Source organism: Enoplosus armatus, chromosome 12 (assembly GCF_043641665.1).
Source record: "Enoplosus armatus isolate fEnoArm2 chromosome 12, fEnoArm2.hap1, whole genome shotgun sequence".
Taxonomy (NCBI): Eukaryota; Metazoa; Chordata; class Actinopteri; order Centrarchiformes; family Enoplosidae; genus Enoplosus; species Enoplosus armatus.
The window spans coordinates 10,466,379-10,492,938 of record NC_092191.1 but is presented as its reverse complement, the minus strand read 5'-3'; the positions used below and the strand labels follow the sequence as shown (position 1 = coordinate 10,492,938).

General features: G+C 41.2%; 1 protein-coding gene across 1 annotated transcript; it reads left to right on the top strand.

Moving 5' to 3' along the window:
* The first annotated feature begins 630 nt into the window (after window positions 1–630).
* pcsk2 (proprotein convertase subtilisin/kexin type 2) lies at window positions 631–25,503 on the top strand. Its single transcript, XM_070915800.1, has 12 exons — window positions 631–807; window positions 2,652–2,756; window positions 6,632–6,745; window positions 7,247–7,355; window positions 8,268–8,305; window positions 12,838–12,914; window positions 13,897–13,985; window positions 14,572–14,747; window positions 17,822–18,037; window positions 19,745–19,845; window positions 21,251–21,478; window positions 24,955–25,503. The coding sequence occupies exons 1-12, from the start codon at window positions 631–633 to the stop codon at window positions 25,442–25,444; spliced, it is 1,920 nt and encodes a 639-aa protein (XP_070771901.1). The 3' UTR covers window positions 25,445–25,503.
* The last annotated feature ends 1,057 nt before the right edge of the window (window positions 25,504–26,560 follow it).

The window sequence follows — 26,560 nt, the reverse complement described above, 5'->3', positions numbered from 1 at the left end:
TAAATATAACTATTAAAGAGGTATTCCTTCAAAAAGATCACCATGAACTATGTCTGGTTCACGAGTCCTTTTTGGGATAGGCTATTATGTGAGCGTGTTTTTCATTTGGTGAGGCCAGCATCGGATTGCCTACTGATCAATAAAATTCCTATCAACTCTGAGGACGATAGGAGGAATTCTCCAAGGTGCTGAAAAGTGTCCCCGAGCTCATCCGTTGGAGGAAACAATGGGACACACCCGCCTGAGCCCATTGGTACAACGTCACGCGCAGTAACTACCCGAGCGAGTAAGGTAAATGAATTACAGATGAGAGGAGGAGGAGGAGGAAGAGGAGGAGGAGAGATAGAAAGCTGAGGATGCAGGTTTTGGTCCACAACACACAACCTCCACACTCGAACCACACAGCAGGAGCGGCTACACCTCGGAGAAAGACAACTTCCTGTGGTATCAGCAGCTGAAGACGAGGAGATGCGCCCGCAAAGGCTTTGACTCGACCCCTTTACATCCTCCTCCTCTTCCTCCTCCTCCTCCTCCTCCTCCTCCTTCTGCCATCTCTAGCGAGGAGCATCCCGCACTCTGATTTCACACCGACGGGCAGGCAGACAGGCGGATTGACACAAGCCAGACACGATGCGTCCCCGACATGGGACAGCTGTGGGATTTATGGTGCTGCTGAACGCGCTGCTGCTTGCGACGCAGGCTGCAGAAGGAGTGTTAACGGACCATCTTCTGGTTCAGTTGCGTGAGGACGCACAGGACGAGGCGCACCAACTTGCAACACAACATGGGTTCCAGAGTGCCCGAAAGGTAGGGATGCTGGGATGAAAAAAAAAAAAATTCACGCATTGCTGGCACTATAAGCTATTTTTCTTGTTTTTCGCTTGAGGAAACCAAACTTTAATAAACGATTTTGTATTGCAAATCAAATAAACCAGATTAACTACGAAAACATAAACCTATTTGGCAACGTTTCAATCCTTTCTCGCCATCAGAAATAGTCAAACATGCTCTATTCAGCAACACAAGAACTCCAATAGAGAAGATACTGAGAGGCTTCTCAAGGTTTTCTTTTGGTTTGACTTAATTACACTTTTGCTTAATTTGATGACGTCATACCTACTAAAATGCAGGCCCTGGTTAGTAGGTTGCCCACCAGCCTGTGGCCCCTGAGGACTGTATCTCCAGACACATCCAATTTCAGTGTCCTATAGAGCCAAAAAAAAAAAAAAAAAAAAAGAAAATAGCACAACCCATTACATCAGCAGGGGTTTCTCTCACAACATGAAGTTGTGGTGTGATCTCATCCCTGAGAATTTCATAGATCCCGTCTTTGTGTGTTTAATCACCAAATTTTGGAGAACCTTGTTTATCTTTCTTTTTGAGTACCGGGTTTGTTAAAAGGGGGAAATCCTCTTTACATTTATAAAAACAGTACACCTTTCTCCATCTCATATTCACACTGCATGTCGTGACATTCGTGGCCTTCTCTGCAGACATGACATTTTACTCACCTGAGACAAGTTATGTCTTATGAAATAGCTTGAAAAAATGCAGGACGCATCACAACATGTCAAGAGATGTAACAAGCCGTTTATGGCAGACCAATGGAAATAATTCCCTGACAGTGTGTGTGCCTTGTCACATGTCAAAATAAATGTGTGGGTGAAATTGGCTGGAGCCTTGGCCAGTGAGGCGTAGCAGAGAACAGAGGGGTGTCTGAGCTGCTTTGAAGGAGGATTTTCTTTTCTTTTTTTTATCTCCACAATAAAAAAAACCCTGGTTCAATGTGTAACTCATCATAATGTGATATCTGTGTGTGGTGGTCGTGCACCAGTTCTGTGACTGCTAGTTCCTTTTCTTGTAGGCACTGGATCACCCCCCCCCCATCTTCTGCCTCCCAGGTTATGTAATCGGCAGCTATATTTGTCTTAATGGGATATGCACCATTAAACAATGTCTGTGTCATTTGAATTATCATCTATTGTTGCTTAATTAACTAGACCGGGACACAGAACCGGGACACACATACAAATGTGAGCACAAAGAGGGATAAAAGAGAGAGAAAGAGATCTGCCATGAGCCAATATTCAAATAGACCTTAATTACTAAAGGAGCATTCAGTGGAAGTGCAGTATTTGTATTTTCTTTTTTATTATTTGCATCACAGACAAGCTTTTGTCTGTCTTTTGGCAACAATGGTAGAATGAAAGAGCAGTGGAAGATGAGAATAATCCGCGTCCTTCTATAAGAATTTCATTTTCACATTAGATGTGACAGGCGCATCTGAAAGCATTTATTTTGAGGATTGACCTGTACCCTGGCTGTTACTAAAGCATAAGGGGGTCTTTAATCTGTGCACAGTGCCGGAGGGAAAGCTCTGGATGATGCATCTCATTTCCCTGCCCTTGTGATTTATCATGGTTGATTCCAGTGCCTTAAAATAGACCCTCGTTGAAATCCAGGGAATCAGCGCCCTTGTTCCCACCTGGAGGATGACCTGCTGTCCTTCTCCATTTATGATCTGCTGTGTTTGTTGTATTTGCCATTCACATACTTTCTGATTGCTGCCTCTGTGTTTGTTCTCATCTCTGCATCTGCTCTGCTCCTGATCCATCTTCTTCTCTTGCTCTTTTTTTTTTTTTTTTGCCCAGCTTCCCTTTGGAGAGGATCTCTTTCACTTCTATCCTCAGGACACATCAAAGAGGCGGAGCAAACGCAGTGCCCGCAGCAGACAGCGGCTCCAGAAAGACCGCAGGGTAAGCATACACGCAGAGATGCACACCGAGAAAATCACACTGTGTTTCCTCTACGCATGTGACCAGAGTGGCATGGCTCCCCATTCACTTTGCATGACAATGGTTATTTTGAGGCTAGTATCCAAAACCAGGGCTTTAACATTACAGTTAGGCCGTTGGACGCACCTAGCTTGCAAAAGTCAAAATATTTATTACAGCAGCTGATATGCAGAAAACAACGAAGGTACACAGAGCTCACCTTCAGATCACATACATGAAAAGCCGCAGAGTTACAGCAATAAGAATTAAATATTTGGAACTTCATTCTGAAACAAAATCTCTAAAACTGAATTTGAATGAGTTGTGGTGGATATGTGGAATACAAATAGAGAAGGACACTGTTTGTCATTGGTTTGTTGGCCTTGGCTGTAGAGATGGATAAGTGGATACTTAAACCATGGCATGGTCTGATACCTGTATAACTACAATGTAGACATACTGTAATCTTCATAAACTGCATCACAGCCTGAGATCCTTGGTGCTTTCTCACTTTCTTTCTGTCTAGTCTCAAGAAAAAAAGCGACTGTGTTTTTGCCATGAGGGCAACTCAAAACCCTGAGGAATGCCACTAATTCAATATCCAGCTCCAAATCACTGATTAAAACTTACTCTTTTACAGACTTGCCTTTTGGTGATAGTTTTTCTAAATATTTCTTTGGATGTGTTTCCTTGATATGTTCCATTTTTGTATTTCACTTTATCTCCATAATAGGGCTGCAACTATTGGTTATTTTCATTAACAATTCATCTGCTGATTATTTCATCAGTCAGATAAAGTCAGAAAATAGTAAAAATAGTAACAAAAAAACAATGTTCATCACACCATTTCCCAGAGACATCGTCCAGTTGCTGCCAGTTGTTGATTCATTTTATTTTGATCAACTCATTGATAGATTGACGACTTGTTTAAGCTCTACTTCATAATATAAAACACAAAGATCTGCTGTGTCTTCAAGCTCTTATCTAAATAACAACAGTTTGGCTGCGTGCTGAGCTCTCAGTGTGTTCAGCTCTGTCCACTGTTGGAGGCGGTGAAAGTGGAGGTCTTGTTGCAGACAATCAACTAACCTCTCTAATTGCAGTTGTGAGAGGTGCTAATGAAAATAAATGCGAGCCTCTCCACTGAGCTAATACAGCTAATGGAAGTGAGACAGCAAGGACATCGGTAGGTCTACGTTCCAGATGCAGGGTTTTTAATCAGATGCTTGACATGCTCGTATGCAACCCTGCAGTTATTGATTTCTGTGCATCTCTGGAAAGTATGAGGTCAGCTAGTCAGATTTAATGTTGCCTGTTTATCATGCTGAAGTGTCGTCTTCCCATATTTCAAGGCATTACTGTGGACATATGTCAGTTTTACACCTGCAGTTCTGTCAAAAAGACAGGCACTAGTTTGCATTTATGAAGACAAATATATGCAAAAAGAAACCATAAATACTATTTTAGAGGTTAAAAAAAGAGTCACTTTGTGTAGTATTCAGTTAAATGATTTCTTAAATTTAAAGGAGTCATTATGCACTCATTTAACACATTCAAACATGTCTAATTGAGTAGCAGCACTGAATGCACTGTAGAGTGTATTGGATGGATTCCTTAGTGTCCCAGGAGCCCTGTTCTTTGTTGGACTCTATTAGTGGAGCATGTTGACCCACTTCTTACTCACCCACTATCTTTTCCTAGTATTCCTCTGCATCTTGCTCTATGCTTACGTGTCCTTGTCCTCTCTTGTCCTTTTACATTTCATGTCAAGAACTGATTTCAAATGAGACTTCTAGTCATCCACACATCCGTGCCTTCACCCCATCCATCCATGATTCCTTCCTTACATGAGTTTTTTTTTTACATGAGAAAAATACATTCAAAATCTATTGAAGGCATTCTTGGAAGTGGGTGTGAAATAAACAAACGTGGATAATAGAAAATTGAATACATCTTTGTGAATGAGCAGCATCCCTTGACCCTGAAAGACGCATGCCTGGGAAAGCCAGGAGGGAAATGAGGACGAGGAGAAAGCAGAGAGGCGGCACAGCTCTGTGAACTGAAGCGTTGTGAGTTGTGAGCAGGCAGTGGGCAAAGGCGGAGAGTGATGGCGGTGCATGGGCACTGTTTGATGTTGTGAGTGGGCAGTATGACATGCTGTCTCAAGGGAAATACCAGCTCTCCTGCCAAGTGATGGAATAAATTGATGATGGATGGAGAGAAGGGGGGAAGGGGGGGTACAGGGATAATGTGGAAAGTGCTGGTAGTTTCCCTCTGAATGGGGATGAAATTATGTGACCACAAATGCAACATGCGGCCAATTCAAAAAGAAAGAAAACATTGGCAAAATGATTTTCACTGTTTTAAAAATCCTCCAAGACAGAAGGTAATATGCAAATATGGTGATTTCAGTTTTCTCAGGGCTGACTTGTCATTTAAAGGATTTACTGACTCGTTGATTTACAGTGTGTGTGCCTCCTGATTGCTTAGATTATGCCATAAAAGACAGCTCTGGATGAATAGGCTTTGGCCATTTTAAAAGGCCATCTTAAGTGCTGCTCTGCTCTCTTATCTGTGGTGGTAAACACACCGGACAATGCCTGTTTCTCTCAGTCACACTAGAGTGAATTTGCTTTGGGTAAGCACAAGAGGAACATTTAACCACAGGGACCCATGTTTGAAAATGTAGCTTTGAAACTGTAAAAAAGACATATTCTCAATTTTTATTATTAGCATCACTAATTCAGGTATATAAAAAATAGAATTAAAGTCAATGAGGCGTTTAAGGTACAGATGTATTTGTAGTGTTGACAATTGTATGTACAGAGAGTCCAGTTTCCAGTCCTTCCATTACACCGAAACACACATAAAGAGACAGAGAGAGCGAGAGAGAGAGACAGAAAAGGACCTAAACCTATAAATGGAATCATTGCCCTTGGGACCTTGGTGACAAGCAGATTGTTGGTACTTCACTTGGTTCAGGTATTGACACTAATAGATTCTCTGACTCGTCCTTCCTTTACCTCTCCTTAACCTCTTCAGTTTATTTCCGAATGTGTGAAGGTGGCTATTTGATGAAGCCTCCCAGGGAAACAGGATGCGATCTCAAATTAGAATGGCTGACGTTGATTACTGTTGTTCTCACAACTACTGACAGAGATGAAGGCAGTGAAATATTGAGAGTGCATTGTTTGCTTTGTGGCTTGATTTCTAAATGTAGCAGAAATGAAAATACAACATCATTGTCAAAGACACCCAATCATTTTGATTACAGCCACCAGCTAATCAAGCACCTGAATTTCATCTAAGACATTTATCCCCATCACTTATGTGCTCTGTCCTATGCTATCTTCTAGTGCCTGATAAATGGTATTGTGGCAGCTCTCAGTAAACATTGGTAATCCAAAACACAGCTGTTCATCTGTCTAAGTGCCTTTGATGATTCAAAGAAACACAAGCTTATTTGTGAGTGTAATTGCTGTGGCTTTTCGTTGAAAATGTACAAAGCGGAAACAAAAACCAACTCCATCTCTTGTGTGGCAGGTGAGTTTGGAAGCCTTGGCTCCAGCTGCAGCCCCTCTGATTAGGAGAAAAAGAATAGCCCTTGATTTACATGATGTTCTGCCTTCATGGTACAGTAGAGCACAGCTGGGTTTGCTGATTTCCTGTGCACAGAGCAGCGCACGCCTACATCTCAGCCATCATAAGAAATCCTATTTCTAGTTTTTCTCGTGTTCCAGCACAGGCACTGTTGTGCACCTGTATTTCATTTTTTGTCTTTGTATGATCCTCGTATGAAATATTTTGTAAGATTATTGTTGACCATGACTTGATATATCATTTGCTTTCTTCCCCAGGTGAAGAATGTCTTTGAGCAAGAGGGTTTTAGTCGTCAGAAGCGAGGCTACCGAAATGTCAATGATATTGAAACCAACATGAGTGACCCTCTATTCACCAAGCAGTGGTATCTGGTGAGTAATCAGCCAAGCAGCTGTCTGCATGCCGCCTGACCTTTAGGACCAACCCACATTCTTCCACCTTAATTACTCAGGCATATTCCCCACTACTTTCTGAATCAATGTTGTTATTCAGTCTTTAATTAGCCTGGCTAATACTATCCATGCCATCTCATCGCTGCATCGCTTGGTTTCCACCCCTGTTGTTTACCCTAACTGGCAAGCGTGACTTTTACGCAAGCTTGCAGTCAGCTATACAGCACATTCATCTGATACGCCAGATGAATGTGTCGTATAGCTGACATTTACTTCCCCTTATTCTCACCTTCACTCTCCCACCCCAAGCAGTCCTTATCCGTACCCCCCCCCCCACAAACACACACACACACACACACACAAACACACACACACACACACACACACACACACACATCCTTCATGTTGATTAATTTTGTAATGGTGGCTCACCTGGGTGCCATGAGTCATGGATGTTCTCCATATTGTCTGAATGATTAGATAAACACAGGCCAGGCAGACGGGACCCCTGGGCTGGATCTTAATGTGGCTGAAGCTTGGCAACTGGGTTACACAGGCAAAGGAGTTACCATTGCAATCATGGACGATGGTGAGTATAAAGTTCTGTTGTTTCTTACCCTTGAGTGCTGTCTGAAAACACTCAATTATACCTGCATATATTCATCATACTGATTCAATTACTTTGTTCACATCTGTTTAATCACCAATACAATTAATAGTAACACAAAGTTGCTTTCCAGACTATGGTGACCACTGATATGTTTTTTTTTTAGAATTTAGGGAATATGTATTAGTTCAGATTGATTTGTTATTCTCTGTTTAAGATGGTTCACTACACCACATTATGATGTATTATAAGACATAAGACCACATTTTTCTTTTCAAATTGTCCAATATTTCTATTTTCAAGCCTAAAATGTCGTGGGATTTGTATACATAAATCATCAAATAAAGGATAAAAAAATGTATATATATATATATATATTTTTTTTTACTGCATGCTTTGTCAACTTTTATTATTCCTGTCTAGACTGATATTTAAAAATGGTAGTGTCAGGAAAGTTACTGGCAGTATAGTGTAGGAATAAGGTGTGTAAATAGGTATTAGATAAAAATGCACAAATACAATATTACAATATAGACATATGTATGGTAAATAATAACAGGCACACGATGGCAAGTTGCCACTTGATATGCCTATGATAATCTGTAATCTTGGCTCCAATTTCCAGTTTAAAACCCAAAGATATGCATTTTATGAAACACAGAAAAGTAGCAAATCATCACACTTGAGAGGCTGGAATCAGAATTGTGGATAATGTACTTTGTTTTTGTCAGAATTGAATTATTCATTGATATCACAGTGCCATTAAGAACAAAACTAAATAAATATGAATCTGTGGTGTGATAGCAATAAGCACTTGAGGTCATGTTATCCTCTGTAAAGCACCTCCTCTCATGCTTAATTATATCACTGATTAATGTCAAAATCTTTTTTCAGGCATTGACTATCTACATCCAGACCTGTCATCAAATTATGTGAGTACCTCAGTGTTCATGCGTTCCTTCATTTCTTTGAAGTGCTGTTATTAAGTGAAGCAGGGGTTCAGGTGGTGGATTTCATGGGCTTTGCACGGCGTGCCATTGGCAGTGACAGGTGCTTTCCAAGTTGCCTTCATGGCTGCCGAGTCTCCTTGTATTCCTGGAGGACGCAGAGACAGGCAGACGGCCAGCCAAGCTGTTTAATGTTAATGCACACTGCACTGTGGCAGGCACAATGGCAGGCCGATCTGTCACAAGCAGAGATAATGCCAGGGTAGTTGGCGCTGCATAATGTGATGCACTATCTCCAGAATACTGATAAAACCTTAAAGGACAAGAGGGACTGCTAAATGGAACAAGGAAATGCAGAAGGCTTAGTTTGATTCGAGTAATAACTTTGCAGTTTCGTCTGTGTGACTGAATTGTGTTGTCGCCTTGAATCCAAGGATGCACAAATGCAAACCTTCCAGAGAAACTGAGGTGTTGTGAACGAATGAATCATGGCACTTTGTTGGCCTCAAAACACCCCCTTGTGACGATTATGTCCATGCTTTTTTTAACAAGAAATGTATTAAGTCATGCCAGCAGTTTGTGTACTTATCGCACCTATTTGTTAACATATTGTTGCAAAGAGATATTAAAGATTACACCGGTACAGTGTGCTCTCTGTTTTGCTTCCCCGCCTCGGCTCATGTGCACACTGTGTGATCATTTTAAATGTGGCTTGCATAAGTGTGTTTTTTTTCTGTTAGTCTGTACACTTACCACTATGTTTGTCTGCATTGGCATGTTTCTTGCCTGTGAAGAGAGATGAGCCTTGGCCCAAAAGTAATGCTCATCCCCAGCTGTGGTGATGCAGGAGCACATTCCACTGGTTGATGGATCATGCTGTGCATAGATCTAAAGTGTGTGTTTGTGTGAGGGAGAGCGCGTGCTAGAGAGAAAGACACTGTGTATGTAATCCTGTTTTGTTACTGTTGTCATGGCGTCTCGCAGACCCACAAAGACCCCCCACTATCAGCTGAACAAAAACATAAGAAATAGAAAAAAAAATGCCATTTTGGGTTCATCACATTTTGCTCTGCTTTGGACTGCCAAATGTTAGTTTATGAGAGGGTGTTGGATTGTGTGCTACTTGTTTTTCAAGATTTCCCATTTGGTGTGATGATCATACTGGGACACATAATAAGATACATTTGGATATGGTGAATTAATTGTGAGATTGTGTGTGTCCTGAGATAAGACATTTCTAACTTGGTAGCTCAATTTCATGGTACATTTATCTGCAAATGCCAATAGTCATAGTACTTAGGATTTTTTGCATAAATAAATACATTTATACAGATTCTTATGTTATGCTTCTAAGTATAGCAGATATTGTATTGTTTATTTCCTACCTTTCACAGTATTTTATATCAGATGATAGCAGTGATGAACTTCACTGATGCAAAGGAGGAACAATTGGTTGGAGACAGTTACAATGTTGACTTTCACCTAATTCCTGCTCCGGAGCTATGAGTGTGAGTGTTACTCTTGTTATTTGTACGTTTGCCAGCACCTGATTAATACTGCTATTGTGTTCAGCTACTACAATATTTGCAGCAACGATCAGTGGATGACCGTTTCTGTCTTAAAGAGAATTGTGCAGAAAGAGCAGAGGTGTGTTATTGGTTATTGAAGTGTGACTCTCCCTCTGTACACCCTTGGAAGTTACCATGACAACTTGTTATGATGTCACATTACCATGAGGTTCATCTCATATGTTGTTTTTGTTTGAGTTTTTATGAGAGATAAAGAGAGGGAGTAAAAGAGAGAAAAGGCGAGTGTCTATAAAATGACCTAAAAGAGATTCTAAGAGATGTATATTGTTATGTGCTCATCATCACTGTGATAGAAATGGCTCAAGATGTTGTTCACAAACACTTTGTCAAGAGTAGCACTATAAATGGACAGTATCCATCTTCACTGTAATCTTTTTAAAGTTGGCTTGGACCTTGTGTTACAGTTTCTTTCCTGATACTTTTACTTTAAAGCATCTTGCAGAGGACTTTCAAGCAAGGTCACATTATACAGCAATCCTGCATCAACTCTCCTAGGTTACAGATTAGGTTATCAGCACCAAATGGACGATTGAAATCAGCCATGATAACATGATAAATGGCACTAAGAGAGATACATGAGGATGTTTTGTCTGTGCTTAGGCCCCTTCACCATTAGCATATAGTGATAAATCAGTCATAAAACACATCCAAAACAAAATGACTTCTCTCTGGACTTAAAATGTTTGCCTTTTTAGTGGTGGAAGAAGTGCGCAGATCCTTTACTTAAGTAAAATTATCAGTACAAAAATGAAAAAGATCCTGCATTCAAAATCCCACTTAAGTAGATTGGTAAATAGATTATTCTGCAGAAAAAAGTGGCTCCTGTGACTGATGTATTATTATATATGACATTATTGTTAATACTGAAGCATTGATGTGAAGTTAACCTGTAACTCAGTTCCCTCTGAAATGTAGTGGATTAGAAGTAAAAAGTGGCAGAAATTTGAAATATTCAAATAAAGAACAAGAATTCAAAATTGTACCTAAGTAAAGCACTGTCGGAAATGTATGTTACTTTCCACCAATGCAAAAAAACCCGTTTTATTTTACTTTTATCTGAAACTAGAAAAACAGGGCATACAGGCCTCCACTATAGCAGCTTTGAGTCATTGCTCTCTCAAGCACCATTCGCTCTCGGTGAGACGAGGGCTGCCTGCGAAAGGTGAGGTGGCTGAGGCTGGGCACAATCCATTACTCTGACCCTGGTTGCTCACAGGAGACTGGAGGAAGAGCAGAGTCTGATTGATAACAGAAGATATGAGCTTGAGAAGCACAGAAAGTGATTCACGGACATGCCCATGTGTCATTTATTACCGGGGCTCAGCACTTTTCACTCCATTTAATGAAAAAAAACAAAAACAAAAAAAACTCCTGCTCCTGACGTGAGCACAAAGCCTGCTTGGGAGCGCCATGTTCTCTCTTCTTCTGCGGTGAATAATGAAAACATTTTCAAGCTAATTCTCAGACTTTTCACATTTTTCATCCAGCATCACTGCTGCTGTTTTGCCACCTGTTAAAATTGGTTTAGTTTTTTATTGTTTCTTTGACTGATCTAAATATCTATATAATACAAAAAAACAGACAAAGAGAGACGAAAGACGAAAGAAGGGAATAATCTTTGGATGCCATTTAACCTTCTATTTATCATCACATCTCCTTAGGCAATTACAGAGGTATGAACCTCTCTCTACAGCCACTTCATCACGCAACCCCAGTCGCCATAAGCATTTCTACTTTCCTCCAGTTACCTGCTCCACACTTTGATAATTATGGTGTTTCTCCTTTGGGTCAGTAAGCTTTTGCTGTTTTGCTTTCTCTTTGTCGCTGACTGAGTCATCTCTTCTAAATGCCAGCCAGCAGAGCTGTCAGGCCCGAGTGTGGAAACAGCCTGCGAAGATTGATCTGGTGTGTTTGGTTGGTTCTATGGATAATGAATACGGCTGTGGCTTCTCCATACTCATGACCACACATAGAAACCTTTTACTGGCCACACAGAGCAAAACAGACACCACTCAAAGTGGCATGAGGGACAGGTAAAGGAGATATTACAGCAGACTGCAATAGCCTGGAACAGCTTTGGAAGTGTGACACACAAAGAGCAATAAGTGAGAGACTTTCCCAAGGATGTCTGTTATATCTCACTGTGTGTGTGTCTGTTAAATGTGTGTGTGTGTGTGTGTGTGTGTGTGTCCTTCAGACATAGCTATTCTGATAATTATGTTGACTGCATTAACTCTCTGGCAGATGAGTGTCTCCTGCGTCTTTTTCTCCTGCCTTTCCTCTGCTGCTCACTCTGATCCTATTACTTTTGGCCATGTGGAATTAAATGCTGGCAGTGATTGGGCCATTACTTTCTCAGCTTGAAATCCCCGCTGTGACCACACATTATTTCAGTATCGCCGCAGAGTAAAGATTTGTAGTTAGATTTGGGATCTTTTACCTCTGAGTTGTAGGAGGACATTGATTCCACACTCATGTCTGTACAGTAAATATGAAGCTAAAAGTGAGCAGCGGTTAGCTTAGCATAAAGACTGGAAACAGCTAGCCTGACTGCCTACCAGCCCCTCTAAAGCTCTGTAATTAACATGTTATATCTTATTTTGTTTGGGTTAGGGTTATGCTATAGCTTCATATTTACCGTTAAAATGAGAGTGGTACTGATCTTCCCATCTAATACTTGGCAAGAAAGTGTACTTGTCAAATGATTCCATTAAATTGTGTTAGTCATTGCTAGGTGTACCTAATAAACTATAAGTACAACTCTCAGTATTTCATGTTTGCACGCCATGTTTTGGAAAAACTCAAAATAGATGACAGAGCAGACAGTGATAAGGTCAGCACTTCACCGTGAAATGCTCCTCTCTGCTTTCTCTCCTTTTGTTTTTCCATGTTGTTGTTTTTGTAAATGCATCCATTTGGTCCTTTCAGAATGCCGATGCCAGCTATGACTTCAGCAGCAATGACCCGTTCCCATTTCCACGCTACACAGACGACTGGTTCAACAGGTAAAGCTCACCCAGCCAGCTCTTGTTTATATGTACACAAACTCAGTGTGTCTTCGTGTGCACATGTGTGTGCTCTCCCTGGAGTCTGGCAGCTCTCCTCTATTGATTTCCTCTCCACCTAGTTCCATTAAGACATAATGGTGCAGAATAAACAGAGCTGTTGTCCAACACAATGCAATAGAAAACACAATGCCTATTTTTACCTGCTCACTTGGAGGAGAGATAGTAGATAAAGGAGGGCTAGCACAAGTCTACTCTCCTCTCAGGGTCACAGCGTTCACAGTGGCGACCTTTTGTCTGATAACGTCTTATCTGCCTACCATCTCCCAATCACACTGGGTGATCCACTGCCACTGCAACATGTCGAGGAGAGGGACAAAGAGAAATATATTCTTTCTCCGCCTCTCCTCCTCCACCGTGCCTCCATCTGCTCAGATGCATCAGTGTGTGTGTCTGTGTGTGGGAGTGAGAAGGGAGTATTTGGGTTTGCCAGTGTAGCAGTTGCTGACTGTCGGGCACAACTCGCTGGCTAATCAGCTGGTTGTTATAAATAGCTGCCTGTCTGTAGCAAAGCATGCTGGGAGAGAGGGGTTGACTCTCTGCAGTGTCCCTGTGGGGAGCGGAGGGATGGAGAGATAGACACATATCACATGGTGCACACAAAACACTGATATGTGCAAACATATTCAGTCCGACTCACATGAATGATGGAAAAATGGATGGATAAATCGTGTTGCCTCTCCATGAGCTAATGTTCTTCAGGTCACAGAATTACAGTGTTTATGTTAATTTAATTGATTTATGGCTTCGGAAGAATGCTAATTTTCCTCATTCTAGTCAGACACAAAGTAAACAAAAACAGGAGTTGCATCTAATCTGGGAAATCTTATCTCATACTTAACCCACATTATATCCTTTTGCAAATTCATGTAAATTCATGCAAATCCTCTTAAGTTTACTCTCTGCTTTTTGCTGTCACCAGTCACGGCACACGGTGTGCTGGAGAGGTGTCTGCGGCAGCCAACAACAACATCTGCGGTGTGGGAGTCGCCTACAACTCCAAGGTGGCAGGTGTGTGTCATTAAATCTGCCGTTTGGACAGTGAGAGGAATAACAATGAGCAGACGTCGACGTTAGCAAATAACAGTTCTGATAATAGTATGATGAAAGGATCGAAGGTATGATGAGGGGTGATTCACTCTGGGGGAAATTCTATATGCATCATGTCCAAAATATAGGTATTTGTGGAAGAACGGTGTTGCATTGTTTGGTATTGAAGCACATTTAAATGGTATACCTCATTACTGCAAATTACTGCAGAGGTCAGATTCCACATAGCAAAAAGGACACCATTGATCCAGACAGCTCCATGTTTCCAGTTCATATTGATTTTTCTTGAGATATGCTCAGGGAGTACCAATAGAAATATGAAAATGAGTATTGACTGCTTTATTTGTGTGCTGCTATGAAGCTGACATCACTTTCTTGCTACTGGGTTTAGATGCTACTATCTTCTCATATCTTAAACCTAAACAGGTGAAAACGGTTTTACAGCCACCTAAAATGCACTGTGTGCCAGCAGCAGTAACAATATGGTAAACCAATTTTTCAAACTGAATTTTCATGTCAGACTCATATGGAGATGTTGCTCTTTCAGGTATCAGGATGTTGGACCAGCCCTTTATGACTGACATCATTGAGGCGTCATCCATCAGCCACATGCCCCAGATTATTGACATCTACAGCGCCAGCTGGGGACCAACCGATGACGGCAAGACAGTGGATGGACCCCGAGAGCTCACGCTGCAGGCTATGGCTGATGGCGTCAACAAGGTGAGGCAACATCACGCCTGCTGTCCTGAGGGTTTCATAATAATGTCAAAGGGTGCCAAAAAGTAACTGGTGTAAATTTAGACACAGATGATGATTTATGCAAATGATCTTTACCACTTGTATCAAGTTACACGTTACAAAGTGAGTCTAATTTGCCTCCATCAGGGTGGAGGTTCTACCTCCGTTGAGGTGGCACTAACAGGTATATGAGGTCTTTCATTCTATCCACTATTGGCTTTTTACAAATATGTAATGTGGCCTGTTGAAAGCTGCGAATGGGACGGAGCTGTCACCTGGTTTGTGGCTTCTTCTCACGGCTGCTTGCTGCATGCTAGAGGCATGGCTCTTAGATGGCAATGTCGATCTGTTGACCGGTCTGTCCACCACTTTGTTCCAGACTGAAATATCACAACATCTTAGCCAATGTTAGCAAACTAATATGCTTGCTAACATTTGGTTATGCCTCGAGCATGTGGATTATAAGGCGTTAGCATGCTGATGTTTTTAGCTCAAAGCACCGCTGTGCCTGAGTACAGCCTCACAGAGCTGCTAACATGGCTGTAGACTCGTAGTATTGTTTATTCTTTTCATTTGACTGATGTCTGTAAACAAAATTTCCCCTTGGGGACAGTAAAGCTCTACTTTACTGTACTACTAATATAAAAATGAAAATGTCTACACATAGAGGTTGCTCTGTGCTCTGTGTTGATACTGATCTTCCAAACAGCCAGTTTAGAGGCAAAGAATGTAATCGGGCAGTCAATCTATCACAGCACCCCTAATGTGTGACTACTCTCCACAAGAATATTTTCTGATTAATTAATCAAAGCCCCTCAAAAAGTCAGAGTGGAGTTTCAGGGCCTCTGGAGCTGATTAGGCATTCTGGTCTTGCTCAAGGACACTTCAGCAAGGTGAAAACTCTCCAAGACCTGCCAACGGGGGGCTTAATCGTATGCCCTCCGGTTGAAGGGCAGTCTTCTTGGACACACACACACACACACACATACACACACAGAGTTGCCATGCTAACAGTGCCACTGCCAATTACTTGCTTGATTAATCATCATGCACTGTGTGCAGGCAGGTGTGGGTTACTCTGAAATGACCCTGTCTCAGGCAGGGTAGCTGAGTAGGAGCAAAGCTGACTGTAATCTCTGATCATGTAAACATTACTAATCAAGCAGCCACTCTGTGATCTGCCTCTTACATTCAAATGATCACTTATATAAGCTGCTGTGTAGGCTGAACATGATGTGCACTGTGCAATAAAGGGGAACGTTTAAAATTAAGAAGCACATTATGTTAAGTCAGACAGAGTGGCTTCAGGTCTGCATCTTAAACGTCTTAAGCTGTGTGGTTTTGCAAATTGCCACCGATAATGGAAATAAATGACAGCGTGTGCTGCGCCAAATTAAAGCACTTTGTTTGGATTGTGAAGGAGACAGAAGGCAGAAGGCCTGAAGCTCATAGGTGAGCTCGACGATGCTCAAACCTGTCTTTGCAATTCAAATCAAGAGCGACACAAATAAGCATTGTGAAGGGAAGGACATGCCACTCCTCCTCCACTTGATCCTTTGTTCTGTGGGGAAACGGTCGGCCTTTTGTAGGAACAGGTGCAGCATTTGGTGAAGAGGATGCTCCCTGCGTGGGGCCACAATCAGTTGTTTCATGTTTCAAGGCGCTCTATTGGTAACTAAGGTGACATTTTAAAATGTATCTGGATTCACAGAAGGTATTACGCAAAAAGGAGGTACAGAAAGGACGTCAAAGGGTTTAATTTTTGCCTCATGCCTTGACAGTAATGCCTTTTTACCTGCTCTAACTAAAAAGAGATAGGATAGCTCTGATATGTTCAGAGGGCTCCAGCAAGCACGGCTTTTAGTAAAGATAGGACTATATATATGCTTGTGTGTCTCGATTTGTTGCATGTTCTTTTGAAATAAATTAACTTCTTTTGTTTTTGCATTGCTTATTGCTAAGTTGTTGTTATACCAATCATTGGTATTACAAATATGATGGTTTACTTCTAATTTTATGGCTGCTGTACTCACTCAGTGGGAATGTACTTTGCTGGAGAAACTGAAGCACTGTATTGTTATTTTTAACAAAATAACGGGCTGGTTGGCGTCACATAATATATGCATCGAATAGTGCAAATTAAAAGCAGACATCTTCTTTGTCTTATCTGTTCAGCTCTGGGAAGAGATTCACTTTAATACTAGTGGGCAGGAGTCTGTGGACCAGTTTAGAACTCAAATGTGTGCTGTCTTGTGCTTGAATGCTATGTTTTGTGTGAATAATCTATGATCGCATTATATGGAGGAGTTTGCCGTTGTTCTTCTTTTTCTGTCTACCAATTTTCCACAGATCTTTCTTTCTTTACACACGAATTGAACACCCACCCTCAACAAACTCTGCATCCACCCAACAGACACACATGAACACAGTAGCTTATCATATGCCTGAGCAATTAGTTTATTGAATGTGAACACAGTTGTGACAGGTCTCCATAGGCAGTGTGTGATTAGGCAGTTTGTTCCACAGAGCAGGACCAAAATGACTACAAGCACCCTCACCATCTTGATCCTATTCTAGGTACAACCGCCACCTGACGACCTGAGAGGTCTGATTGGATTGTAGTCAGTCAGCATGTAAGAATTGTACTGGGGAGCACATTTATTAAGTGCTTTAAAGACTATAAGTGAAATTTTTGCATTGGGAGCCAATGATGTGATTGAAGCACTGGAATAATATGTTGTGCTTTCCCGGTTTGTGTAAGGACTTGATTCATGTCTTTGAGACCTATATATTTGCTAGAAATTTCCCTCCTTACATTTTGACATGTTTTCAGTTTCTCTATCTGTCTTAGCTATATAAGTCTGATTCGTCCTTTGATCATTTGGAGTTAGATTATGTACATACTTAGCAAACTGGCACACACACAAACTGTATATTTACAAGCAGGTGAAATTCCCAAATTCCCAATTCTCATTCCCTCAATGTATGTCCCGCTAGTAATAAGCAGAACTGTGACATATTTTCACTTCACTTGGATGGTGATGATGTTGTTTTAGGGGCGTGGAGGAAAAGGCAGCATCTACGTGTGGGCATCAGGAGATGGTGGTAGCTACGACGACTGCAACTGCGATGGTTATGCCTCGAGCATGTGGACAATCTCCATAAACTCAGCCATCAATGATGGACGCACCGCCCTGTACGATGAGAGCTGCTCCTCCACCCTGGCATCCACGTTCAGCAACGGCCGCAAGAGGAACCCAGAGGCTGGCGTTGTGAGTACATACATTTCATATGAATGAAAAAGAAATGATCTCAAATGTTTGTTAAGGAGGTTATCAAATATCTTTGACATTCCATGGTCCCTGATGTTGTCTATTTCAGTAGGTTTGTGCACTTTTAGCATTCAAAGATGACTCGTAACGTTAAGATATGTCCTTAGAGATAAAGATATGTGCTTTCAGGAGATAGGAGGAGACCAGGGATAAAACCCTGGAGAAGCTGTTGTGCTGTAATTGCTGGCTGGTTATAGGAATAGGACTTCTCTGATTGCCTTCCACCGACATCCAGATGCATCATTTTGCTGTAGATACTCAGAGCAGCCCTCATACTGTGTTGATCAAGGCAAAGTGGATGTATTATTAAGAGAAATATGAAAAGGTTTTTATGCACTCATGGTCCTCCTTTATTAGTTCTTATTGTTAGAAAATGTGTTTCTACCATGACAAGGGAAAATCATTAGTAAAGAGTTAATTTTCACCAAAGTGCTTTACTGTAAGTGTTTTTTTCTGTGTAAGTGGAAAGAAAAGTAACAAAGCGAACAAGTGAGACACCAACGTGAATCTGATGACTGACGCAAATGGTCTATAACTGGCTATCTGAACATTTACCTGGAGAAATGTGTCACCGGTGGGTGATCCCTGAAAAAAGGAGTGAGTGAGTCACCAGAATCAAACAGACCTGGAGAGCACGTACCATCTTACCAAAAAAACAAAAAGAGACAACTGAAGCATGACAGACGATGCATGCTTCCTTTCATTGAGGACAAATGCCTGACCTTGATGGCTATAGTCGAGAGAATGAATGCTGTTATCTTAGCATGCACACATCAAGAATATAGACATTCTATACCATGCCTGTGTGTAAAATGAATTTCCCACTGTACAAAAGTGTTTGTGTTTGTGATTATGCAAATCACCTTTGGCTGTTGACAGAGCCACGGATCTTCCCTAGGGTTTCCCCTCTAATTTCAGTCAATCTGTTATCGTTTCTAATTAAGCACCAAATTAAATAATTCAATGCTTATTCAATGAATATAAACATAATTTGCTGATGTGTTTGTATAACAGTTCGGCCAGTGTACACTCTGCACTCTTTATCTGTGTTCTAACTCATATAAAAAGAAAATAATCATATTGGTTTCAGACATGTCCTTAAACTGAAAGTGCTTTGGGAATGTACAATTTCTTTTTTTTTTTCAAATAATAATGAGCAACTTCAGGGAGAAGAAATATCTCTTTCCATCTCATTATTTGTTCATATTCAGATTCATTTGTAACTATATGTAACTTTATTCTGCATGTTAACAGAAAGCAGAAATACAGTAAAGTATACAGTAAAAATGTGAAATGTGAAATGTAAACAATATGAATGTGTAATTTAAAGTGACAGTGACAGTGACATATTTGGTTTAACAGGAAACATCGTTTTTTGTTTGCCACCATCTTGGCAAGTGCTAATTCCACTTTCTAGTGTGGTGGCTATGTGGAGATTATTATTCCATTCAATATCAACATATCTTAATGACAAAATGAATTGTACCAATCAATAGTATTATTGCAATTGCAATTTTTTCTCTTAGTCAAGGATAGTGCCCAAAGAAAATATTAATAACACCCCCCTCCCCACCCCAATCATTTTCACACAGTGACTTATTAAAAGTGCATTCTTGTTCTTTCTTTCCTGTGATTTGGTTATTTCAGGCCACCACAGACCTGTATGGGAACTGCACGCTGCGTCACTCTGGAACATCAGCAGCAGCTCCGGAGGCAGCCGGTGTCTTTGCTCTGGCTCTTGAGGCTAAGTATGTACTCTACTGCCCCTTCCACACACTTGCAATAATTGTGATTATTGATTTAGATGGACTGTCTGTATAAAACATTACGTTGTTACGTACCAATATTACATTATTTGACTCCACTCTGCTGAACAAAATGCTGGTAAGAAGGTATAATCCTTTCCACCTTTAGATCTGATTAATCTTTGATTCGAAAGGACACTGTTTTTATGCTATTAATTTAGGAGCTGCTATTTCTTTCAAAGCACAACCTTGAGCTTTTTTATCGCATTGATGTCTTTGACTTCCTCTGTCAGTCTCCATTCTTATATCCTTTATCCTAATTTTCTCTCTCTGTGGCTGAACTCCTTGAAAGCACAAGTCATTTCTCCACTTTTCACAGAATTGCTTATTTATCACAACCATGAGCCGAATGAAAAGTGAAACAGCACTTATTCTGCCGCCCACAAAGTGCAGACTGTATGTGCTTGTGCCAAGGACACGAATCATATTTGGATCAGTGCTCTTTATATCTCGGTAGTACAAGGCTAAAAAATACAGTTTATATACTGTGAAGATGGGCTCAGTGGTTATGTTTTATTTATTACTGCACTTGCTCTATGCATGTGGCAGAGACACTGTGCTGGATGATGAAACACACTGCAGTACTTATTATTATTATCTCAACCTGCTGAAAATATTATGTAGGCTAGTGGTAATACCAAAGCTTTTATTATTGATGCTTACAACAAAATCTGTTAATCACGTCATATTAACACTGTGGTACAACTTTGAGTTGATTTTAATTCTTGTGAAGTCAGAACAGATTGTTCCTTGTGGATCAGAAAATAATTGAAAACATATGCCGCTTAAGTAAACCCACCTACACATATTTAAACGAATACGACAAATCTAAAACCTGGAGAACTGCTGCTTCTCAAAGCCCAGAGGAGAGCCTTTCCTTTCTCTCAGATGCTTCATTTCTCACATTAAAGGCTGACAAGATCCTGCTGCCATTAACTGACACCAGCGAGTGGAGTTGAGTAAAGAAACACTGTTTGCTTTGCACACACAATAATGATGTTGCTGTTGGGAGGAGCGGATGTTCACCCTGTCCGGCGGCAAATAACCCACGAGGCTGTTAGGAGGAGTGCACGGTCTTTTTACTGCCCAAACACACTTGAACCATGCAGCAGCAGGAGTCAGTGAGTCAGCCAGAACAAAGCTGTCACTACACACAGTCGAGATAATGGAGGGGGAGACACAAACAAAGGCAACCATCTGCCTCAAAGTACAGTCAATATGATGTTTAGATAACTGAAATCATGTAATTAAAGCAAAACCATGAATTGGAAATGTTTTATTATTTGTTGCTAAACTTTGTCACTCTATCCTCCCTGCCTCTGTCCTATGTACGCTGGTTTGTCTCCAGCCCAAACCTGACATGGAGAGACATGCAGCACCTGTCAGTCCTGACCTCCAAGAGGAACCAGCTCCACGACGAGGTCCACCAGTGGAGGAGGAATGGCGTGGGCCTCGAGTTCAACCACCTGTTTGGCTACGGTGTGCTGGACGCTGGTGGCATGGTGAAAATGGCCAAGGAATGGAAAACCGTGCCTGAGCGTTTCCACTGCGTAGCCGGATCCATTCAGGAGACCCAGTGAGTCACATTTCTACTTATTTTATTTTTTTCATAATATATATACTGCATATTACATGTTCTCACTACACATTGTACGGTTGAAAACTGTCGCTACCAACATGTTGAAAGGAAAATGCTGCAGAGCAGAAGAGACACTCATCTAATTACTGGGTAATCCCAATAAGGTCTAATTCAATAACATCTGCAATGGGAGTGTCCACTTCTTAACCCTGTAATATTTAGATTAGCTGCTCCGTCTGTCTGATGGTCCTGTAGATTTATAAAGACAAAGACTGATATCCTGAAAGGCGCTTTTGACATCTGAATTGGATTTCTGTATGACAGATTATGGTAAACATCCCTAACAAAATTGTTGACAAAGATGTTGACATCTAGTGTTGTCTTCATCTGATAGAAGGTGAAAATTGAAGACATGTCTTTCCAGTGAAAATATACTTTGCAGTGCAGTTGGAGACATCCTGTGTCTAGTAGTTGCATTTTTTAGTTTAAAAATATTTCATTCTCTGAGGGAGGAGTAGTAGTTTAAGAATGTTTAATTAGGTAATTGAACTTTTTAGTGGAAAACCCCATCAGACGAAAGATCCTTAGTCTCTGTCCTCGTGCAGCTGTAATTAAGGCATCCATCTAATTAGCTTATCCTCCCCGTGTCCACCGACATTAAGAAGTATCTCCCTTTGCATTGCATCCCCCTCTCTTCTTCCCCGCATCTCCTCCATCTGCAGCCTTGCCTTCACTTTCTCCTCTGTGCCTCCAGCCTCCCTCCCTGTCATCTTTTCCGCTCTCACGTCCTCTTCCTCTCTTCCCCCTGTCCCCCTTTGTACACCTCAGAAGGGCTCTCCATCCATCTATCATATCCTGAGGCTTTGAGCTCCCGTGTGTGATGCCTGGTGGTTTCCTGTGGTAAGCCCTCTTATTCGCTCTAATTAGAGCACCGCAAATGGCCCAGCATGGCGTGCCCTGGAAACACTGTCAATTAGACTGACTCACAGCCAGCAAGGGATTCCAGGTGGAGGTGTTCATGTGTGTAGATGTGTGTGACCTAACCCTGAGCTTTCACATGCATTGTGAAGGCGTCAATGTGTGGGTAAAGATAAAATAGCAGACGAAGCATCTGTGTATTTTTTGCCACCATCAACACCTCCATTTCCTTATTTTAGTCTCTAATCAGTGCTCCACAGACGATGCAGTCACGACAACATGGTGTGTGTGTGTGTGTGTGTGTGTGTGTGTGCCTCCTTTGAGTACAGTTTCAGATAGAAAAAGGAGCATCCCTTAAGAGTCATATGGCTTTTATTGCATCCCTGAGGACATCACATGCAGATGGTGGAGAGGACTTGCCTTGTTATGCAGCATGGATGTGACTTTAGACATTCCCATATCATTCAGGGTTCCATTGCAGAAAGTGGCATCAGCTCTTTGCTCAGACATGGACAAACCTTTAACATCTGAAAGAATAACTGCTCAGAAATGTGGTATTTATGAGGGAGAAATACCATCTCTTTTTTTCAAGCTATTTTTGAGCTGTGCGTTAAAAGCTGTGTTGCTGGCTGTGTCATATTTTTCATCAGTTCACTGTTTCCACAGCAGCACCGCTGTTGCCTCTATTGTGGTAGAGATATAATTACAACAAGCCCACCTCTGATGATAGTGTATCACCAGAGAAAAGTAATAAACACTAACATAGCCATGCTCGCAAACACACTGCTCAGCATTGATCTGATAGCTGCTCTGGCTTGCTGTGGCTTACTTAGCTGGAGGAGAACTACTCATTACCAGTGGAGCTGGCACGCAGCGCCCCACTATGCGGTGGGGTTGTTTTTAATCTCCACTGGTCCTGCCCTTCAGAGGCATCCCTCTGCCTGCTCTATGACCGACTTCTGTAATTACTCTCGCACATTATCTGATGGGATCTGTGCACCTGCTGCCCACACAATCGTTTTGGGGATCAAAAGTGAGATCTGAACATATTCACTCCCAGACTTAGTTACACTCACAGTCATACAGTCTAGCAAACTAATAATGTTAATCAAACAAACAATGATTCTGCTTTTAATGATAATGAAGACAGAGAAAAAAACAAAGGGGATACTAAATAGCAAATTGTAAAATGAATTTGAAGGTGTCGCTTTATACTTTCTTTTTACACATAACAACGTCATATGTAGAGTCATGTTGTTGATGGAAAAAACAGTTTAATATTTGGTTGTGTCAAATTTCTCAACATTGTAGGGTGTAACTTACTGTGAAACACGCCACTGTGATTTGTTCTGTTTTTCTGGGAATAGTAATTCAGCCCTCAACTCACCTCTGTGTGCTCAGCATAGCGCTCTATTAATCATTTTTCGAACTGAATGCTGTTCTACATGTCTCTCTCACTCAGTTTCTGTCTCTTGTCCCTGTTGTCTTCTCTCCAACCCCCATCCCACCATTTCCCACTGCCTACGGTGCGGACTTGGCCTCTAATATTGTTATTAAGCCTCCTCATAGCCTTTAGCCACCACACCTGCCCTGCTGTGTTCTCGCTCTTTCTTTCCATCACCCAAAGAGATGGAAACAGCAGTATGTCTTCCCAACCACAAAGCAGCAACAATACCAAGACCTGCTTTTACACTCTGTTCTGAGCAAATCCATCGTGACAAAAAAAGAAAAATAGTCTATTCACACACCGAAAAGGAGCTAGAATTCAGAGGTGGTCCAGTAGATGACATGTCACACATATATTTTATTGACAATGGCCTCAGATTCACAGTTGGCTATATAATAAACCCTGTTCTACAGTACAATTCTATAAATCCATCTAACAGGCAGTGAGGCATTATTGCACATTGTTCAAACTATTGCTTATGGTAAAATTTCTAATTGACTATTTATCAAGCAAAAGTGTCACACATTTGCTGTTTCCAGCTACTCCCATGCGACAAGTTGCTATTTTTCTCTGTTTTATATCTATTTTAGACTTTTGGATGCATTTGATGAGGTCAATTTTGGTTCTGAGAACTTGTGATGGGATTTAAGTAAAAGCAAAATTATAAATTCTGAATGCAGCCATAATAGAGTTTAAGACTTCATCATTTCAAACTGGTGGCAGCTAGAACACTAAATATAAAAGGTTGTGGGCCAAATTGCAGATTCTTTTATCCCCTCCACTAGAAATGTATCACACGGTCAAGTTAGCAGACATGACAATCATCACTGTGCGATGAGAGAGCAGGTTTACAAAGAGGCTTGATTCTCCTTCAGGGCTGGATGTTTCTATAGGAAAAATAGGTCAAGTTTTGTATTTACTGAAACATTCAAAGGAGAGCAGGACTGTAAGTAAACTGAAAGACAAAAATAGGAATTTCACCTGCTCTCTCAGTCTTAGCTACAGGGTCTTACTCTTTTTACTTGACTTTGGTTCATTTTTAACACTGATATTTAACTTTTCCCTGCCACCCAGTTTTAACCTGTTCAACCTGTTTCTCTTTCTCCAGTAAAATCCAGTCTGGCAGCAAGCTGGTGCTGGCCATCAACACTGACGCCTGCCAGGGGAAGGACAACTTTGTCCGCTACCTGGAGCACGTTCAGGCGGTGGTCACTGTCAATGCCAGCCGCCGTGGCGACCTCAACATCAATATGACCTCGCCCATGGGCACAAAGTCCATCCTGCTGAGCCGAAGGCCCCGTGACGACGACTCCAAGGTGGGCTTCGACAAGTGGCCCTTCATGACCACCCACACCTGGGGTGAGGACCCCCGCGGGACCTGGGTCCTGGAGGTGGGCTTTCAGGGCGAGGAGCCTCAGCGAGGAGTCCTCAAGGAGTGGACTCTCATGCTGCACGGAACACAAAGTGCCCCTTATATAGACCAGATAGTGCGCGATTATCAGTCCAAACTTGCAATGTCCAAAAAGGAGGAGCTGGAGGAGGAGCTGGATGAGGCTGTAGAAAGAAGTTTGAAGAGCTTGCTGAGTAAAAACAACTAAAATCCCATCTGCATGTTGCCAACTCTTTCACTTTCTCTTATCTTTCTCCCTCTCTGCAATCTGGCTCTATCCTTCTCTAAATCTCACTGCATCTCCTCAGTTCTTCCCACTCTCTCGTTATCCTCCCTTTTGTCTACCTCTCTTTCCCTCTTCACTCTGCTTTTTGTTATCAAGTGTTTCAATTAGCCCCCAACCTCCAATGAATGTTTCTTGTAATCCAATCATGATAAAAGTGTAATAATCTGTTCTACATAGAGAAAGCAAACTATATCACCCGAATTTTTACACTACAGAATTGTACATAAACCAAATATAATCCACTCTTTCACGGTCTTGCTTTAGCTGCCCTGCACTTCTCCTCTGCCAACTGTTGTACAGTTTGTGACTGTAAATGATTTTCTGTGTCATTCTACTTAAAGTTTAATATCTTGCAAACAGAGCAGTGATACTTCTTTCTGTTTATATTTTTATGTGACATGCACTGTTTATATAAACAAGGAAAGGAATATGTGATTCATTTTGCAGCCTGTGGTCCTCAGTTCATATTTCATAATCTTTGACGTATACTATAATAAATCTATTCAGCTGTTTATTAAAGCACTTGAGTGATTTTCAACACACTACTGAACATACTGAGTAATAGTAGCATGTCATTCTCTGTCATTTGAATTCCCAAAACATTGATAAGGAAAAATAAAGAATTTGATAAAGAATACAGATAATGTGGGGTAAGGGTCCAGTAGGCTGGAGCAATCTACCTAACCTTAACATATCTAGTTTCAATCGTTCCCCATGTTTCTTTCATTCTGTCCTGTACTGCCCAATAAAGGGAAAAATGCTGCTATAAAACAATCATACTAAGAATAACTTTATGAGCACGTTGAGCATTTTGTAATGTTATAACATTGCAGTATGCATTAACTTGGTGGCTGGCATGAGTCACTTGTCATAGTAGCACATCGTACTAAGCTGGATCGATACTGAAATATCATATCAATAAATCAGGTCTCTACTGGATTACTGTGTTGCAAAACGGCAATGCAATTAATGAAAAAATCATGCTGTGTTGCAGAAAAAATGCTGTATTACTGTTACTGAGTATAATTCTGTGACATT

Bases quoted from the DNA above. Each gene is read 5' to 3' on its own strand.
- pcsk2 (XM_070915800.1), top strand. From the start codon at position 631: ATGCGTCCCCGACATGGGACAGCTGTGGGATTTATGGTGCTGCTGAAC. The intron at 808-2,651 runs GTAGGGATGCTG...TTTTTTGCCCAG, and splicing joins GGTTCCAGAGTGCCCGAAAG to CTTCCCTTTGGAGAGGATCT. The intron at 13,986-14,571 runs GTGTGTGTCATT...TTGCTCTTTCAG, and splicing joins CTACAACTCCAAGGTGGCAG to GTATCAGGATGTTGGACCAG.